Source organism: Microtus oregoni, unplaced genomic scaffold (genome assembly GCF_018167655.1).
Source record: "Microtus oregoni isolate MIOR12 unplaced genomic scaffold, Mior012 000018F_ref0000195, whole genome shotgun sequence".
Taxonomy (NCBI): domain Eukaryota; kingdom Metazoa; phylum Chordata; class Mammalia; order Rodentia; family Cricetidae; genus Microtus; species Microtus oregoni.
Genome location: NW_024543077.1, coordinates 12,442,868 through 12,463,871, shown reverse-complemented (window position 1 = coordinate 12,463,871; position 21,004 = coordinate 12,442,868). Strand labels below are relative to the sequence as shown.

Sequence of the window (21,004 nt, the reverse complement as noted above, 5' to 3'; positions counted from 1 at the left end):
GTCTCATGAATAGCTGTTTGCTTCCATTCCGCTCACCTTGTCTATTTTGATATATGGCCCTATTTGGACAATCGCTGCCTTTGAAGATTTGTTTTGAAGGCTGGTGACACTCTCTGTATTTATTGATCTCTACAGGGCTGTGGTTTGCGTGCTTACTTTCGGTGCGTCCCTGACAACCTAAGTGAGAGATTTAGTGCCCACAGTTACAGATGTGCTTCTGTGGCACTTCCATCTGCTTTTCCCGTCAGAGAAATTCCTGGGAAGGGATTTATGATGTTGGCTGTAGCTTGTAAAGCGACAATCAGGAGGCCTTGACAGGACCTGAGAGCATGCCTACCTGTGCCGAACTTAACCTGCTGGTGCTTAGAAACAAAGCTCTTTAGCATAATGTGGCATCCACATTCCGCATCTCTGGTACTCTCCTGGATCTCTAGCTTGAGAAATATTTTCTCCTTTTTGCACTGATGTTCTGCAATGGCAAATCTCAAGCAGTTGACTATAAATATTATTTAGGAAACGAATAAGAAACCTAAAACAGAAAGAAAACTTTTCCTTGAAAATCTCTGTGGACATTTTATACCCAACATGGTATAAAACTAGGTATGGTGGTGCATGCCTGTAACCCCAGATTTGGGGAGATAGAGGCAGGGGCAGAAGTTCAAAGTCATTCTCTGCAGCATAGTGAGTTCTGGCTGGCCTGAGCTAAGATGATGTCTCAAACAAACAAGCAAAAATAACAAAAACACTGCTCAGTGTTAATGGACTTACTTTGAGGGAATTCAGATTTTCCCAATCCTTAGACCTCCAAAGAGTAATATACTCCAAGAAATTAGGACAATAAGAGTTAGAGTTATGGATTTACCTTTGGTTAAAATTTCAGTGTTTATCCACTGCCGTTCATTTGTATTTTTGGACAAAGAGGGGAATTTTCTGAAGCACTTAAAAATAGACATCTTCTCTGTTCTCTTCTCTCCAGTTGCTGTCATCAGTAATATTTGTTCTTGTATTACACCTGGAATTAGCAAAACTCTCCTTGTTTTGAACTGTGATGTAAAGTTCATAGCATTTTTTTTCAATAAATGAAAATATTATTCTACCATTGATGTTGTCTCTTGGAGGCCAATACACAGGCCCATCTACAGACCATTGCAAAAAGATAGCATGAAGAATTGGGGAATCAGTACCTTTGTGATTTTGACTTAATGGGTTCTCTAATTCAGTATGTCATATTCTTTACCTTATGTGCCATCTGCCATAAAAAGTTGCATCTAGCAGGCTTTAATTAATTCTGTGTTGAGATTTGCTATTGAATAATCTAAAAAATGCCACTGTTCAAGAAGATGATGGTTCCCGCAAAGCAACTGCCATGCTGGTTCCTCTCTGTGCTTTCTCAGGCTGCACTGAGTTATTTCTAGGGAGAGAATCTGGTTTTTGGAAACTTAAAACATGTCTACATGATTCTATGTAGGTAAATATAAATGGTAAAGAAAATTCCAAGATGTTAGACTTGGAAGATTTAAACTGTAATCATAACATTAGAGAAATAAAGTGAAACCTAGAATAAGGTCACCAAAGCCTTGATGAGGAAACAATGTTTCTCTTCCTGCTTTCTACTCTCAGTCTTCAGCCAGTTGTGACTGTGTTTCTTGTGACTGGTGCATTTGAGAATAACAAAGCTGTTCTCACCACTATGTTATACTGAGATAATTGCAATTTTATTGAAGACTACTTCAGTTACTCTTTACATGATGTTATACTGGGTAATCCTGTCAGGTGAGTCGTAGAAACCAAGGTGAAGCCTCAGTAACTCACACAGAAATGGGTGACATGCCACATGAAACATAGCCTTATTTATTTACTTGAGAGAATGGAGTTATAGAGATGTGTGTCTTTAGAAAAAGAGCCTTTCATAGTGACTCCCCTTCCCTTGACCAACATCAGATCTATTGAGACCTGCTCCCTACTGTATCCAAAGACACCGAAGTCTGTTCTGATTCTTAGAATCTCAAGTAAGTTCCAGGTAGCTTGACAGCCAAGATCTTTTGTCCTTACCTACGAACAGCTAACAGTTGAGATATCTTAGAAGTCAAAATAAAAATATACATACACAAGCCGCTAAGAACAAGGGCAGAGAAGAAAACTAGCCATTTGCCTGTATAACACATGCGACTTCTTGAACTCATAATTTCTAAGATTCCACAATCTTCTTACATACAATTTGAACATTCTACTAACTCACTACATCTCCATCCCTTGAACATACAATTTCGATATATTCTCAATTACATTCCTGATTTTATTGATTTCAGAATTTAGCAATACAATTTAATGTCAATTAATATATTTCCTTATATCTTTTTTTTCTAAGCATAAGTGAAAGTGGCAATATAAAGTACTGAGAGATCTTTAAATTGGGTGGCTTATACAAATAAAATTGTTTAGCATATGAACCCAGTATTGTGAGTCTTAGGTCACAAGACACACTCAGTAAAACCTCATGTGTGATTGCCCTGAGCTACTCTGCATGGCAATTTAATGTTGATATAAACCTAAATTTGCTCACACAGAAGAAAGAATTTCTATCCATTAGGGTATATGATGACTAATCTACTAGACGAAAATAATTCATAATCTGTTGTTAAACCACAAGCAAACAACAACACACAGGCCCTGTCCTTCATCACCCTTGGGAGGACAAGAGTTCAGGCTGGTTTACCCTCATCTCTTTGTTACTTTCATGTGCATCTCTGTGCAGAGGGCATAACAACAAAGCACTCCTGATAAATAGAGTGGAGGCACACAGAAGCGACCGGTGACCAGGAGCTGCCCAGTCTGACATCTCAATAATAAATCTTTTGTGTTGGTAAGACCGCTGGCTTCTGTAGAGCTTCACAAAGAAGAGTAGACTTGTGACAATTTAGGACAAATGTGATTATCTTTGCTCAGCCTTCTTCTGGGCTAAAAGTTCTCAAAGGGGATTTTGTGGATTTGCAAACAAACACAGGGGCAGAAAGCTGGGCAAGAAAGTCTGACTGATGCTTCCTTGCAGAAGAAATACAAAGTCTAGGGCACTGGACTTGCCTAGCTGTGGTCCAGGTTTCTCTGAAAGTCAATGTTCAGTCCTCCAGTGTTTACTGAGAGCATTGTGCCAAAGCTGTGCTCACTGCACTGCTGAGAGCAGGAAGCTTTCACTTGGTTTATTTTGTTTGTTTGTTTTTATCATGAGCTCCTTAAGAAACTTGACAGGATTGCTGGATAGAGAGACAAGGCAAGATTGCTCCATTTAAAAACGTGCACGTTTTTATTCATCAGATTAAGCAATAAACATTCCCCTTTTCATCAACAAAATTGGAGCTAGTGGGTTAGATTTTTTTCATTTTTACCATAGATAAGAATTGAAAGTAGAATAGGGAAAATGTTTGAATATGGGCTCTTGTTGACATTTGATACACCAGGATTAGAAAAGAATGATACTCTGAGATATGATCATTCAAAAAGCCATATTTAGATAAGTCTGCCTTTACATCTTCAGAGGCATCAGAATCATCAAATAGGTAGCATATTGTTTGATCAATGATACTCAGAGAGTAAATATACGCAATAGAAATTTAAGAGCAATTATAGACATGCCTGTTAGTGGAGAGGCATTATATAGTCTGCTATGTGGTTTTCTTAAAGACAAATATGATTTTTACATTTCATTTCTAATTGCAATCCTTGAGTACTTCCTCACTGTATAGTTAATAACATCCAGGCACCTTGGCCTTCTATGAAAGCCTCTCTTGGTCTTTCCCTAATTTACTTTTCCAACATTTTCCTTTACTAGTTTAATTGATCCCAGTTTTCATTGAAACAGGCTTTGTCTTGGTTCTCTCAGTATGTTTTGCATTGCTCTATTTGTTGTACTTTTTCCCTAATTTCCAGCCCCCGAGTTATTTCATCTCATCTTTCCACATGTGCCCTGGCGCTGCCTGTCACTAACAAGACGGAGAATCGAATCTGCCGCATCCCAAACACCTCTCTTCGTTTTCCCCGTGTGCAGAAACTCCAGCAGAGGTTCCATCCGTGGCTCTCCAAACCTTTCTAAAGAATTTATCCTGTTTTCTTTGTAAAACTACTTATTTCTTAACGATTAAACATATATTAATTAAGTAAGCACCAGATTGGCGGTACTGTATAGAATATTTTAATCGCCCGGGCAGTGGTGGCGCACGCCTTTAATCCCGCTCTCGTAAGGCAGAGGCAGGCGGGTCTCTGAGACAAGCTTGGTCTAAAAGAGCTAGTTTCGGGACAGGTACCAAAACTACAGAAAAAACTTGTCTCAAAAAACCAAAAAAAAAAAAAAAAAAGAATATTCTATTCAGCGAAGGCACCAAGAAGTTTCTAGTGCTAGCTTAAACTAGCTAGAAATTTAATGCTATTGCAGATTTTATTATTATCAAATGCAGAAAATCTGAACTGCATGGATGACAAACAACAACAACGAAATCACCTAAAGCCTTCCTCCTCTGTCTCCCCTGAATTTAAGGGCTTCCTGTTTATACAATTGTATTTTTATTGTGTCTGTGCATATACGTATGATTATTTATATATGTAACCATAAGCTCGTGTGTATTACAGACCTATTCTATTCTTCATAATGCCTTAGAATCATTAAGCTATAAAGAGATAGTTGCTGGGCAGTGATACACATTTAATCCCTGAACTCAGAAGGCAGAAGAAGGTGGCTTTTTGCTAGCTCAAGCCACGATGATCTACACAGTGAGTTCCAGGCCAGTCAGGGTCACAAAATGAGACTCAGTGTTAAATTTTTAAAAAGGAAAACGAGTGAGACAAAAATCTGTTAGATGTTATGATTTGTTGACTAAGTACATGAAGTATTTCATTCAAGATTGATGCCTTTAAAGTTTAAAATTATCCTTTAATTTATATGGTTGTATCTTATAAATCTAAAATAAATAAATAAATAAAAGAATACTTCTTTTGGTTGATCAAGAGATATCCCTGTTCAATAGGAAGGAATGAAAGAGATGAGTCACAGTGAGTTGCACTTGGTGTATGGTCTCTGAAGACAGGAGGCTCATTGGTCTTCCTTCTGTGTCCTCTTCATTTTTTGAAGAACACAGTATATATGGGTACATATATATATATATATATATATATATATATATATATATATATGTGTGTGTGTGTGTAGATATATGTGTGTAGATATATTGTATATGGACTCAGTTTTCTTACTTAGAATTGTCATCCAGACATTCTCCTTCAATTTAGTCTAGATTAAAGACATTAAGTAGAGAAGGTATGTACTCGATAGTCAAATACCAAACTTCTCAGTTAAATTTTTCATTAGTTTTCTAGAATTTGGGATGAGAAAAGACAAAAGATTTATATGGCATTGTTAAATGTAAGTAGAATAGTGGAAAATGTATCTAAGAATAATTTTGATTGAAATAAATTATTAATGTATGCATTCCATGAATCATTTGTATTCTATTCTTTATGAGCACAGGAAAAAGCTAGCTTATTTGAAAACATTTTTTATGTTCTTATAAATTTAATGTATAAAGGGACACTCTGGTCATTCTGTTTATTTGAAGAGGATGTCTATGTTTGGCTCAATGTTTAAAACTATTTTAAATAAATGCTTCTGAGAAGAAGTAATGTATGAAAATGTAAGTTAATACTGAGAATTATTTTCATATGCATGTGTGTGTATACTTATGGTTCTTCGATAATTAATTAATACTACACTAGTTTGCGGAAGACCATTTTTATTCTATAATTAAGCCTATTTTGAAAATATGAAAACATGGTTCTTAAGTACCAATATGACATATAAGTCATTCTAACAACTATTGAACCCAAGTTGCCTGGCACTATACTAAACACATTACACAAAACTTTCCATTTGATCATCAAAATAGCTGAATTTCAAGACATTAAGCATGTTTTATCAATGACAAACTGGAGATGTGTTAGCATTTTATAGGTCATGAACGAAAACTTGGCAGACACAGCATTTGGCCCCAGGCTGCTTTAATTACTGCACTCTGTGTGCATTCACTCATTCACCAGGGTTAAAATGCTCGTGTTGCTTTCATTTAACCGTAAGGAAACATTTCTGGTTGAGTGAGGAACTAACTTTTCCATGACTGAGTAGTGCCTTTTAAAAAGGGCGTGTTCCTAAGGTACCACCTGTAAACCTGGCCAGGTTTAGTTAGTTGTAGATTCCTCTCGGTAACTTTTTAACCTTTTTGTTTCCCTTTCTTTTAGAATGATGTAGGTGGGCAACGAAGTCTGATAAACAAATGGACAACTTTTCTTAAGGCGAGATTGATTTGCTCAATTCCTGGAAGTGATGGGGCTGATACTCATTTTGATGAACTGCGTAAGTCACATGTCCCTTGTTCTTAGAAAAGTCTTTGGACTTCATCAAGTAATTCTTCATGTGTTTATGCTAGCATCATCAGGCAGATACATCCATTCACAATTAAATGCAGCCTGAAGGAATTGTTGTTACTAAATGACATTCACACATGCAAAGCTTATGTTTTGCCCTCAGTCTGGAGGCACAATATTCGAAGTATGTCTGTATTCAAAAGAACCTCAAATTTAATAAAGGATGTATAATTGCAGTAATTAGAAGATTTAGACCAATAGGCTAGAAAGTCCAACCATTCTTTCCTCTTTCGTTGGTGTAATCAACTTCCTCCAGATGGAAAGAGTCTGGGTGGATTCCTTGTTCCTAGGATGCCCTCTGCTGGGGAGTGTGGAAGATTTGTTGACCGTGGTCATCCACTCAAAACATATTTAGAGAGACTGCAGACAGATTTCTTTTCATTTCTTCTTTTTTTAGTCCTCTAAAATCTAGTTCTGAAAATATGTTAGTTACACATAAAGTCAACATCATTAGTTTTTATCTTCTAATTTTATTTTCGAGCGTGCAGAATGGTTACGTCCTCTCCTTATTTCCTCAGTATTATATGCTTTACTCATATTGAAAATAAACACACCCATAGCTCACATAATTCTGTAAAACATTTTACTCCTGAGTAAATTGGGAGCATGGGGACCTTGGGAGAGTCTTGAAGGGGAGAAGAGAGGCAGGGAGGGGAGCAGAGAAAATGTAGAACTCAATAAAATTCAATTAAAAAGCCATTTTAATGCTGTATCCACTGCACATGCTCGTATTTTCACATTGACAGACGAGGCTCAACCCACTGCAGCATAACATGTTTTTAAACTGTTGGGTAAAATGTACCTTTGGTCTCTGGTTTCCATTTTAATTGGAATCACAAACCCTTTATTGGAAATAGTCATGGAGACTGCCAATTGAGTCATCCCATTTACCCTTGGTTGACACATCTCACTAAGAGGTAATGTCACATAGCTTGTGAGAAAGCCTTTACCCTTAAGTGCTTAATACTGTAGTGATTCATCTTTATGTTGTGTGTTGCTTAGAGTTCTTGAACTATTATATATTATTAAAAAGCAAATGTACTACTGCAAAACAATAGTATATGGTGCATAATTATTTTTCCATTAACAGAAGACATTTATTTACTCCCTACGAGAGATGAAAGAAATCCTGTAGTATATGGAGTCTTTACCACAACCAGGTAGGTTGAACACAAGTCTTTTTTTGTCTAACATATGAAGATATTTATTCTAAGGAGTATTGCCAGGCAATTCCAAAAAACCAAAAGTCAAGCTATTGGGAAAGGGTAGGGAGTTGAATTCTCAGCATAGCACAAACTACTTCAGTGATAGAATCTGAGCATATTTTAGCTGGGTTTTATAATGTTTGTGAATTTATTCAATCAGGTTCACCCAGATTATCAAAGATCATCTCACTAAAATTAGCTGATCATGGAATTTGAATGTATCTATTAAATACATTCATCTGAGTAATAATTCTTTTGTTTGAATAGTTGACTATGTTAGCCTGGTGAAGCTGACACACCTATTTGCTACCTATTTGATTTGTGTATGTTTATCTGGGCAGAATAATGAGGATCTTTGTGGCCATGTCAAACTCTCATATCTTGCCAGTCTGATGCCAGTCCATTCTGTACTCTTACTTCAAGCTTTAAAAAGAGCTTTCTTATTTATATACTTTATTATCATGTGTTTGTGTCTATGTGTGTTTAAGTGCAAATGTGTGCGGATGCCCACAGAGGCCAGAATATGGCATCAGATACAATACAAGTGTGTGCGGATGCCCATAGAGGCCAGAATATGGCATCGGATACGATATATACTTTGTAATTGGATTAACAGGCAGTTGTGAACTGCCTGCATTGGGTGTTGGAAACCTAAATATAATCCCCTGAGCCATTTCTCCAGCCCCAAAGAGAATGCTTTTGTCCTTGAAATTTTTTTATGTATAGGAGCCAAACAGTTGTCAACTAGTTTGTTTCACAGGCGTTTGTGTGCTAATACCCGCCCACGATGCTTCATCTCTAGCCCCGCATTAGAAGCTACTCTAGTTATCACTGTGACCAAACACTCAAAAGAAGCAATTTTTAAGCAAAATGACTCACCCTTCCAAGATGTAATTCATTATGACGTGCCCCGGGAGCTTGCTCACACTTGAGAAAATTATGAAGCAAAGCAAGACAAGGGCCAAAAGCAGAGTGGGGCTATAATCATCAAGGTTTACTCCCCAGACACCTACTTTCTCAGCAAGGTCCCACCTCCCAACCTCAAAGAATAGCACTACTTACTTGGGAACAGTTATGTAAAAGAAAATGAGTCTGTTACGGGTACCTTATGTTCAAACTATTACAATAGCTGTATGTTCTTTTTAATTTTACTTCATAGTTGTGTAGCATAAATATTTTTATCATTGGACCAGGTTTTAGTGTCTTAGAAATGTATTCATATTGGTTCTTTTCATCACAGCATGGTAGCTCTATCCTAATTACCACAGATAACGTTCACCCAGCCCCCAGTACATTCCTGCTGTTTTCAGGGTTTTTTTTTTTTTTTTTTTGCTATACCCAATGCATCAGTGACTCACCTGTGCTCATGCCATATCTCTAATATGAAATCACAGTATAAAATGGTTAGGTAAAAAAACATATGCATATAATATTCATAATTAGTGCTTTCCATATGTGTAACCATAGAGGAAGAAATACACGAATGAGGGACCGAGTTAATTGATGAAGCTGTAATCCATCAAAGGACAGAACATTGTTGACTTCAAACCATCTATATCACAACCCCCTTGTCACCCTAACGAGTAGACGTGGCTGCTCTGTGCAGTCCACTGAACTGCTCTCTAAGATTAGTGGTCAATTCCTATCAATAACGCCAGCCTAAAGCTTGTTCTTATTTTCATACCTATGTTCTTGTCTGGTTTCTGCATAGTGCTGCCTTGTAATATCGTTGAGATTGCATGACTTCCAAGAGTTTGTAGTGGCATCTACAAACCCTTTATAAAGGTGTGGCCTCTTTTCTCTTCATCCTGTTTTATTCATTGACTTCCTTTTGACTCTGTTTAAGGGACACAGACCTTTTCACAGTATGTCTAGAATACTTCTTGGTTTTGCATGTATCTTCCCTTAACTGTTTATTAATGAAAGAAATGACTCTGGTGTCTCTATTTGAATAAATTTATCGTATTTTTCTCTCCATGGTGAGCCCCTTATAAGCTTGAATTTTTTGAGGATTCAAAATATATCAGCAAACAAAGAATATTTGATCAATTGTGGGACCTAAGAGAAAAATATTTTAATGTGGATATTATGAAGACACCCCAAGAGCTGCTGTTTGGGAATCCATTTTTCTATTAATGTGCAAAGAACATTAAAAAAAATGCAAGAGGAGCAATTGCCTGCAGTGGCTCAAGTATCTCAGCTCTAGTTTTCTTGGCCCCTTTCCATGCAAAATTCATCTTTGAAGTTGATGTGTGTTCCACACACAGATGTAGATATGTGCCAGGGAGACAGAGCCCTGAGATACTTCTTTCATTTTTTTCCTATCAAATTTCTGCCCACCCAGGGTGTAAAGTTACAAAACAGCTCTTTGTTCCTTTGTGTTCTATCTTGTTTTATTTTTAATGCTGCCTTGAAGACTGAGGTCATTTTAGAATGCATGTCATATCTTTTGTCTAGTGAAAAGACATAATTACCCTTTGATAATGGTGCATTATTTATTTAAAATATAATAGACAGAAATGTGATTATTATCACAATATCACTTTCCTCCTATCTGCTTGCTTACCATTACCTTCTGGTGTTTCCCATTGACACCATTCCAAGACTATTAATGACTGAGCTTCCAAATGCTGAAGAATCATTAGTTTGTGTAAAACAGGAATAACTTCATTCAGTCAGAAAGGTCCATCTTAGTTTTAAGAGTAAGCCTCAAAGAAAATTTACTTTACTTTCCAGGAATAAAGCAAAAAAGAAATCCCTGAAAGGTGCTAACAGTTGTCATCTCTGTCTTGTACAGTTTTAGAATTCCTGGGAAAATTTTAGCTGCTTAATATGTTTGCTAAAACCACATGATTATGACCACATTAAGAATTAAGTAGACGACTGCAATTCATAAGCCCAGTTCAAGCAATGAAAGTTTATTTCTTCCTTAAAAATGGTTTTAACAAAATGATGTGAACAACAAATTCCTTATCCAAACTCTGGACATGCACGCACTTTTAGTGGAATGACAAAGGCCAAGAAAATGTTTAAGTCAGCAAACACACCTGCAATGAGTCTGACAACCTTAGATAAATGGTATGGCCTTTAAAAATGATTACTGTTTTAAATACAGATAAATAACTTCTTACATTTTAATATCTTTGTAAGTATTATAATGATTTAAAAAACTAAACAATATGTAAGTGAGCATCATATTTAATCATTTCTAGCCTACAGTTTTTCTGCATCATTGGTCCTCAACATGTTCGTTGTGACCCCTCTTGGATCACATATCAGATAGCCTGCATATCAGATATTTACGTTGTTATTCATAACAGTAGCAAAATGACAGTTATGAAGTAGCAGTGAAAATTATTTTATGGTGGGGGTCACCACAGCATGAGGAACTCTATTAAAGGGACACAGCGTTAGGAAGGTTGAGAACCACTGTTGTAACCTGTCCTGTGAGGATCCATGATGATCCACTTCCGCACCCTACTTGCTGTACACTTCCATTACCCACCTGTAAGGAGTTATCATCCTCACATGCCAATCACAATTACTTGCCTACAAACTCCTTCAAGACATAGACACATATTTTGGCAATGCTTATCAACTAGAATGTGCATCTGTTCTCCACAAAGCTCTTGGGTGCAGTTATGAGCACACAGGGTGAATGACTGGATCATGTTCCTTTCTTTCAGCTCCATCTTCAAGGGCTCTGCTGTGTGTGTGTATAGTATGGCTGACATCAGAGCTGTTTTTAATGGCCCCTATGCTCATAAGGAAAGTGCAGACCATCGCTGGGTCCAGTATGAGGGAAGGATACCTTATCCCCGACCAGGAACGGTATGTACCCAACTGAATAACTGAATTATTTCCCTCATTTCCCACTCAACTCCTAATTCTCCTATTACCAACTCTGACGTTTCTTAAAACCACATGCATTTACTGTTGATTTTGAAATAATGTATTTGTTTATAGTGATGTATTATTATTTCTATTATTCAAGTAAAGTTAAAAGTTTTTGAATGACAACTTTAAGTTTTAAGGAACACAGTGGACTAGGTTCTGGTGTTTGTATTGTGATGTTATTACAGAATTTTGCTTGGATATATCAATTTAGTTGTCCAGAATGCAAAATCACATGAAAATGTCAAATGAATAATTGTTTTGTTTCTTCATCTCTGCATATATTTTACATATGCCTCTAGGATTTCTTAGTTCTTCTTTTAAAAGCTCTTGATATGCATCTGTTTTTTATTTATTATGCTGAACTTTGAAATAATATACAATTCTTAGAGTAGAAGAAATTCTTAATAACTTAGAGTACAAGAAAATTTAATGGTATATACCTGTAATCACAGCAGCCTGAAGGATGTAGTAAGAAGATAGTGAATTTGAGGCCGGTCCCTAAGCAGCTGGCCCCTAAGCAGGCTACATAGGGAGGCTACTGGTAAGAGTGGGGAGGTGGAGGGGAGGAGGACTCATCTTAGTCCATATTTATTTTCAAATGGTGTAAACCATATTTAAAGACAGATGAGGAAAAGTAAAATGTATTTTATAATTTATGCATTTGCTTAAAAATGGGCTTGGGAGATGGTTCCCAGTAACTGTGAAAGCGAGAGGGTCTGTGGATAAATCCCTGAATACCAGATAAAAAACTGGATGATGCACCAACCATGATGATGCACGCCTTTAATCCCAGCACTTGGGAGGAAGAAGCAGTCAAATCTCTGAGTTCTGAGTTCAAAGCCAGTCTTTGAGTGAGTTCCAAGACAGCCAGGGTTACCAAGAACCACCCTGTCTCAGGAAAAACAAAAACAAAAACAAAAAAACAAAACTTGATGCTGTAGTACACGTCTGTAATGCCTCCCACTTCTGAGGAGGCAAAGATAGGAAGACCCCTTGGGCTTTCTGGCCAGCCAATCTAGCCAAATTCCTGAGCTTCAGGATCAATGAGAGACATTGTCTTCAAAAATAAAGCAATTGAAGACACCCATATTGACCCTGAGCTTCATATACAGGTGAACATATATACATGTGAACATAGACATGAGCACACACACATGTACCCAAAAATAACTGAAGAGCACACGTCCATATATGCTTTATAAACAAGTTTCCTTAAACCTTAGTATCAAAAAGGTTAATGTCCTATATGTCTACTTAAGGAAAACTAAATATTTCCACCAAGACATCTAAAATAACCATCAAGAGAAATTTTAGCTTTTTAAATTCTACTTTATATAGCCCTTTTGTGCTTATTATTAAGGTGAAATATTGGTAGTTGGGCTTTCTTATCTTCCTGATTTCATGTTACATAGTATAACTGAACTTGTATGTATTATCATGCAGCTATTTCTATTATTATTTTTATTTCTCAATATGAAAAATTTCCAGGATATTTTGTCTTAACTAATAGGTATTCATTATTCTTTTATTTTAATTAACTAATTTATTTGGGAGGGTATTTGTTTTTTATGTGGATAATTTTATATTTGTATTATGTTGCTGTTTATTTATTTATATATTTGGAAAGAAGGTGACTTTTTCTGGGGAAATGTGAAAACACCAGAAAGAGCCCCTTGAGAGAAAAAAAAAAAAACCAAAAAACAAAGAACAAACTATTATATCTGCAATCTCCAGCTAGATTGGAGATCAATGGGTTTACTGGTGTCACTTACATGAGTGAAGATTTCCTTCAGGAGCCAGGGTGACTCTCAGGCAACCACGTCACTGAAAAAGTCCCACCTCGCCTGGGATATAACTTCTTACTTAATTTGCTGTTGTAAGCCAAACGTTGGGGGCCATCTGTGGTAAACTGCAAGTTTTGCCAACATCTGTTGGAGCCCAGCCTGGGTGAAATTTGCACGTTCCAGGACAGGAGTGTGAGGATTAGAATTATTAAGCAAAAGGGAGAGATATGTAAGAGACATAAATAAAGGACATTGAGCCTATAATTTGTGATCCTAGAGAAGCTAAATAAGAAGGTGAACCCAAAGAAAAACATATAGGCATCCTCCTGAATATTAACCTTCATCAGGCAATGAAAGGAGACAGAGACAGAGACCCACATGGGAGCACCGGACTGAAATCTCAAGGTCCAAATCAGGAGCAGAAGGAGAGAGAGCACGGGCAAGGAACTCAGGACCGCGAGGGGTGCACCCACACACTGAGACAATGGGGATGTTCTATCGGGAACTCACCAAGGCCAGCTGGCCTGGGTCTGAAAAAGCATGGGATAAAACTGAACTCGCTGAACATAGCGGACAATGAGGACTACTGAGAACTCAAGAACAATGGCAGTGGGTTTTTGATCCTACTGCACGTACTGGCTTTGGGGGATCCTAGGCAGTTTGGATGCTCACCTTACTGGACTTGGATGGAGGTGGGTGGTCCTTGGACTTCCCACAGGGCAGAGAACCCTGATTGCTCTTTGGGCTGAGGAGGGAGGGGGACTTGATTGGGGGAGGGGGAGGGAAATGGGAGGTGGTGGCGGGGAAGAGACAGAAATCTTTAATAAATAAATAAATTTTTTAAAAAAAGAATACTTATTACATGACACTTGTAAGCATACAGTCGTTCCCCGAAATGGCAATTAGTGACTCCCACAAACCAGAAGATGCATAGGTTAGTGTTTTTCATCAGTGATAAAAGAGAAAACAAAATATGTCAAATATGGTGATATCTGCTGCTCTACCCTCAAAATAGTTATGACCAAATTTTGAAATGACGAAAAGAATGCCTACGTTTTTAAATTTTTTTCCTTATTTGCTCAGTTAGTTTTCAATGATTCTTTACTATTTTCTTTGTTTTTAATGATCATCCTGTTTCTACCTTGCAAATATTTTATTTATTGAAAATAAATTAATTTAAATTGTAATGCTGATGTTGATTTGGGAATATCATGTAGTTGATGTGAAAATGTATTACACAAGTGCTTTTTACCAAATGAACTTTATCACTTTAAATAACCACATTCGTAAAGTCAGTGAAATTAGGTTTCACAGACTATCAAGTGACCACCCTTGTAAAATTTGAGAATGTACGAGTTAGAATGAGTGATAGAGACATCATAACTCACCCTCATATTACACTGGAGGAAATTAGTGTCCAAAATAATTAAATAGTATACCCAATCTCATATTACTCAAGCAGCAGACTGAAAGGGCTGGCTGGGCAGAATTTTACAGTCAGTCCTTCCCTTGTCCTGTCATATAATATTTACCTTGTTCTTAACATTTCCCTCACAAATATATGCCAACATACCCTATCTAAAACTATATTTATTTTATATCATTTTCTGCCGTACTCTCCTATCTGTGCTTATTAAAAGTACAAAACTATACAGCTATGGTCTTCCTTCAATTCAGACATTTTATTTAAAATTGCAACTGAACATTGCTTATGACTGACACTCTCATAAATACTTACAACTAGAATCTTGAATTGTTTCTGCTAGGCCTGGTCTGTCCTCTAGACAAGTATAACGAGGCTCCGTAGTCTTGCAACACTTGATATTTTTATTTTAACGTAGGGAAATACTTCTAACTTCAGTGAAAGATTTGCTGAATACAGAATTTGCTTCTTGTACATTGGTTAGAGTCTTTGGTTTTGTATATTCTGTACCCATATTACTTTTATGATTGAACACTGAGTTTATATCCCAGGAGGGACCTTAGTTAAATGCTTACAGGCACGGGCCATTTTATCTTGTTTAATTTCCTCGGTTTAGGTAGGATGTTGTACCACTGTGGATCAATGCCAAATCTCAATTCCTAGTCCATGATGACTAGTTAATAAACCTGCAAAGTCACAGAGATTTTCCCCATGTGATTCTTCTGCCCTCTGGTGTCTGGAAAGATCAGCTAGCAAACCATGTTTTGCTCAGGTGAATTTGTTGGATCTTAACTTGTTTGTTTGTTTGGTGCAGTGAGGTTCTGACTGAAATGAAACATCAAAACAGAAGTTAAACAAAGAATGGTACAAATCAGATATGAAAGCCAAACTGAATGCAGGATAAAAACAATAGTCTCAGGAAGATCTGTGAAGGATGATTTCAATTTTGAGATTTGATCTATTAGAAATAATTCAATACAATTTTAGCAAATAAAGAAGTTGATTTTGCAATTTTACTTTGTGTTGACAAGGAATTTGTGTGTGTGTGTGTGTGTGTGTCTGCTGTGTTTACTTTGTACGTGTTATGTATATACATGTGTGTATGTACATCTGGAATTCTGAAGCTGGTGTTGGGTATCTTTCTCTGTTACTCTCTGTATATTATTATTTTGGAGGAAGGCTTTCTCGGTGAATCTGGAGGAGATCACAAAATTGCCAGTACTGTCTTATATCTTGCCAGCAAGCCCTAGGTATCCTCTTCTCTGTACCTCCAATGCTGGCATTACAAGTGTGTTCAAACAAAACTGGCTGCCTGGGATTGGAATTCATGTTCCTCACATTGGTGTGGCTAGCATTCTATGGACTGAATTATTCCCCAACTCCTGGTAAGGAATTTTTGTAATTTGCATATTAATATGTAAAATGCTGCCCATTGTTGACTGAGAAGGAGATTTCAGTTTTAAAGCATTCTTCTGTCCAAAGCTGAAAAGAACATTGACTTTTACATGTGATCCACTACCCAGAAACGATTTCTAGCCAGTTTTCAAATTTTGTAAAAATAGTAATTCACCTTTGATTACTTCCGAAATGACCACTGTGTTTACAGTCAACTTACTTGGCTGCTTTTTAATTATCAAAACAAAGGATTCTTCCGACTAATCCTCTCTTTTGTTGTTTGAGACTAAATGGAGTCGAAGGTAATATCATTGATTTTCATAGCTTTCGTTTTCCAGGTGGACACTGTTCATGGAGAATTTTGTGAATTTCTTGGTTGCGAAGTTGGCAATAGCACTGTACCTCGAGATGTACATCATTCTAAACCTGAACCTTCAAGGAGTCTGACACAACAGACATCACAACCACCCCACGACTAACTAGATCTAGGCTACTTCTCCAGAAACAGTCAGGGTCCCCTTATTTTAAACATATATTCACTTTTCACCCTGGTTTTCGGCTGTTTAAAAGGCACAACCTTGGTTTCTCAACCGGGTCCCCAATTTTCAAACTACCCACTATATGCAATAATATTTTGGTTTTTCTCTTATGGGAATTGCTGTAAGGGAAAGGGTATCTGATGGACAGGGAGCAAGGTTCAGAAAGTTCAAGTTCTTTGGATTAATTTTTGCATAGTTTATTACACCTTAATGACTATGTATTAGGCAGATCTCCCCCACCCCCCACACACACAATCACTAATAAAGGGTCTTTTTTGTTACTACACCCCAACGGCTATATATTAATCAGATCGCCTCTCCCCATCTGTAGTTCCTAATACAGGGTTTTTCTTTACAGATCTATTTCAGACTGATCTTTAGAGGAATAATCGGGGGATAAAATTCTACTTACAAAATGTGCATTTTCAAACTAAAAAAAAAAGTATTTCTTTTACCTATCACACATAAATCGCCCTGTTTATTTCCCCCGGTTTGGTCTCTCCTTGAGCTATGACTTCCCTCACGCTCCTCATTCCTCTGATTACCTTAAGAAGAAAACAGGACCTGGAGAGCTCAGAAAGCAGCTGACAGTGATGAGCGGATAAACTTCACAGCTGTCTGGTGCCTTGCCACAACAACGGTCTCTCAAAAAAACATTTTTCTTTTCTTCTTATCCACCGCTTCCCGCTGCCCTCCCGAAAGCCCTACACAACCACCCAGACCTGCCAATGATTACAGGGACACACCTAGCCAACTGCAGCCCTCTGACACAGCCAAGACAGCAGGGCGGGATGCTGAGGGCCGTGCCCTAGCATCTCCGGGTTTGTCTAGGCGGACTGTCTTCTCTCTTCAATTCGGGCACATATCCAGCAATGTTTTGGCGTTTTGAAGCCTGACTGAGAGCTTTCTGTTCAATCTTCTTCTTCTCTCGATGTTTAAACTGAGCAAAGAGAAATCGGGTAACCGACCATAATTCCTGTTTTTCATAGGCGGCAAATGCATGCCATGAAAGCACAGGAAGCAACTAAAGATGCTTTGTGGGGTGGGATAGTTTGATGAATGATGTCAATGGTTGCGAATTTAAAAGATTATATGCATGTCCCACAGTAACACCTAGGATATGCAGCTTCAGTGGGAATCCTTAAAGGAAAATTAATAACCAAATATGGCTTTTCTTAGATGTGGTATTTCTTTACAATTTGTTTGTTTGTCCTTTATGTGACTTTCTTTAATGTTTTCCCTACATAGCAGCTGGGCATCTTCTTTTGTGAATTATGTACTTTGAAACTGTGGCTACTGTGTAACTACAGATGCAAAGTTAAGCCGAAGGGCTCTTTCCAACATGCGATGCAGGCAAAATCTTGCTTTTAACGATAAATCAATCAGATTGAACTGAAGATGTTAAGAGATATGAGACCCTTCAGAAATAGCCACCGAGTAAAACTCAAATGTGCATCTCTAGTCGGCAAAAAGCTTAGTATTATCTGTGCCTATCTCCTTTTGAAGTCTGACTCAGTCTACTTAATAAAGGGCTCCTTCCGCAGTGCAGTTGACAGATTCTCCTTGGGTGAAAGGGAAATGCAGAAGGCAGTGAGGGAAACACAGACTTTGATCTTCAGACCGACATTCAGTGGCAGCATGCAAATGGCTGACGATGCAGGACATATCCCTTTCGTGAGAACCCGGGACAAATGGCTAGACATCAGCAAAGGATCAGTTTCTTAGTGGAAGACATGAAAACTTTTGTAGAAGATAGAGACTCTCAAATTAATTAGAAAATCATTAACGGGTCTTTTAAATGTTTAGTACAACTTCTTGGGTAGACACTGTCTTTCATAATGGGTCATTATGATTTTATTGGTATGAAATTTGGAGTTAAAAGCTATTTATGATCAGTTCCTTCATGATCATAAGCTAATAATGCCCCTCTTGGTCAAGGAGGAGACTTTGAAGAAAGGTACGATTACAATTAATGTCTAATTTAAATGCTTTTCACCAGTGGGAATTTTATTCTGTGTCATCTTTTTTATAAAACTTTACAATTTTTGTTTCGTTTTAGTTTTACTTTATTTTGATAATTCTAAAATACCTTTAGTGGGTGTTTTCTCTGATATCTTTCATTTTATTCTATAAACTTGCATTGATTAAATATAGTTTCTATTTTTTTTAAAAAAAATTGTCCATTAAGATTTAAAATGTGATAATGTTTTCCTACTAAAGGCAACTTTCTAGGATACAGCTTTTGAAACGTAAATTAAATTCCTGCTACGAAAAAACACATACTTTGTAAAATGTTCAAATGGTAATGTCATTCCTTCCCTAGTCTGGATAACTGCACTTCAAATTCAGTGAATTTATATCAAGTGGTGCTTGATATAAATTAAGTTTGACCACCAGAGGGCAGTTTATGCTAACTCTTTTTTTCAATATGAGCTCCCAGGAAGCGGTTTTAGGCAGAGGTGGGAAGTGGCCTGGGGTATATATTCACAGAGCCCAGGCTTAGGGGAAGAGCATGCAGGATGGGACAGAGTTTAATTTTCACAGCTGCAGTGCAGAAGTGTATAGCTGTAATTTCAAACCATTAAAGCTCTTCTGGAGCGAATTTTGTGACATGTTGATTTGTTCCTTCTACTTTTTAATAAATGTACTTAAATCGGAAGGGAGTCCTAACTTTGTTTAAATATAAAAATAAAGTTTTCCATCACATTCTTGAATTCATAGATAATTTTCATGACAGTTTTTCCATATAAGTTTCTAGTACCACCATTGGAAAATTGGGGGCTGGGTCATGAGATATTTTCTCATAAAGGATGGGCTGACCTATTTGCATTAGTCTTGGCTGCCCCTGAGCCTGGATACTCCTGCATGGACCCTGTTCTGGAACTACAGGGATGTGTCATAATTGCCGATTAGAAAAATTAATTTCTGTTCAAAACCATAATCTCTTTCAGAAAGTAAGATTACATCGGGGAAAGTTTAGAAAATTCAGGTAACGTCCCCTAATCATGGATGTTTACATGAAGAGACTCAGATTTCAGTCCATTGGAGGTAGACTGTATTTGTTGCTTTTTGGTGCGAGTCCTCCACTCGCTCATCTATTTGCTATGATCCACGGCATGCAGCTCTCAGGTGCCTTATTCCTGCATGCATTTCTTTTCAGTGTCCAAGCAAAACCTATGATCCACTGATTAAATCCACCCGAGACTTCCCTGACGATGTTGTAAGCTTCATAAGGCGTCACCCGGTGATGTATAAGTCGGTGTACCCAGTGGCAGGAGCACCTACCTTCAAGAGAATCAATGTGGACTACAGACTGACCCAGATAGTGGTGGATCACGTTGTTGCTGAAGACGGACAGTATGATGTCATGTTTCTCGGAACAGGTACCCTCAAACCACACTTACAGTCAAAGAAATTGAAGTGATCACTCATGGATGAAGAAAACAAAAACTTCCAAAATATTTGTCAGCCAAAATCAAGTAAAGATCGGTTAATACAATGTTTCCTAAAATTGTTTAGCCTGTGCATTCAAATGATGATCACAAATACATGTATACATTTATATGTATATTTTTATATACATACATTTTCACACAAAGTATTATTGCTTATTTGGTGATTCTCAAAATTAAGAAAAACATTATGGAATAACATCATTTTAGTGGCAGTAAAGACAGCATGTTCCCTCAGAACTTGATATTGTAATATACATGCTACCTAATGAACTGAGCATTTTTGCAATAGGAAATTAGTGAATTTTAAATGCTGGTATTTATTAGAACAAATTCTCAATGATGTGAAACAGAATCATTTAACATCTAAGCACTACACTGGTTTTGCAGAAATTAAGCTTATTTAGAAAGATCATGGCATAGCTAGGGCCTTTGTCACCAGCTGTCAAGCCTGATTATGTTTCAGATGGCAAGTGCAAACCCCAGATAATCTAGGGGATGCTCCATTTCCGAGACTGCCGAGATGACTATTTAAGGGTCAGAACTTTGATTAGTACGTTATTAATTCTCATGAGCTAAATTTAATTTGCACTGGTCATCCAAAGCTCATTCATAGGTTCTTAGCAATTCAGTACCATAAAGAGCACTCAGCCACTAGATGGTACTACCTAACCTTTCCTGAGAAAAATAAGGGGACTTCAAAAGTATATTATGTATTATAAAAATGTATTTAGCAGTTTTGAACATCTTAGAGTCACTTTTTGAAAATTAAATAATCTTGGCACTTTCTACACATTCTGCAATTACTATAGGTCTCTATTTTCAAGCTCCCTGATCAGAATTT

General features: G+C 37.2%; 1 protein-coding gene across 1 annotated transcript in view; it reads left to right on the top strand.

Moving 5' to 3' along the window:
- Positions 1-21,004, top strand: part of LOC121458931 (semaphorin-3D-like) — a 185,034-nt gene that overhangs the window by 139,615 nt on the left and 24,415 nt on the right. The window contains exons 9-12 of the mRNA XM_041668359.1: positions 6,280-6,394; positions 7,556-7,625; positions 11,357-11,501; positions 19,869-20,091. Of these exons, the coding sequence (XP_041524293.1) occupies positions 6,280-6,394; positions 7,556-7,625; positions 11,357-11,501; positions 19,869-20,091 (553 nt within the window). The remainder of the gene's footprint in view (positions 1-6,279; positions 6,395-7,555; positions 7,626-11,356; positions 11,502-19,868; positions 20,092-21,004) is intronic.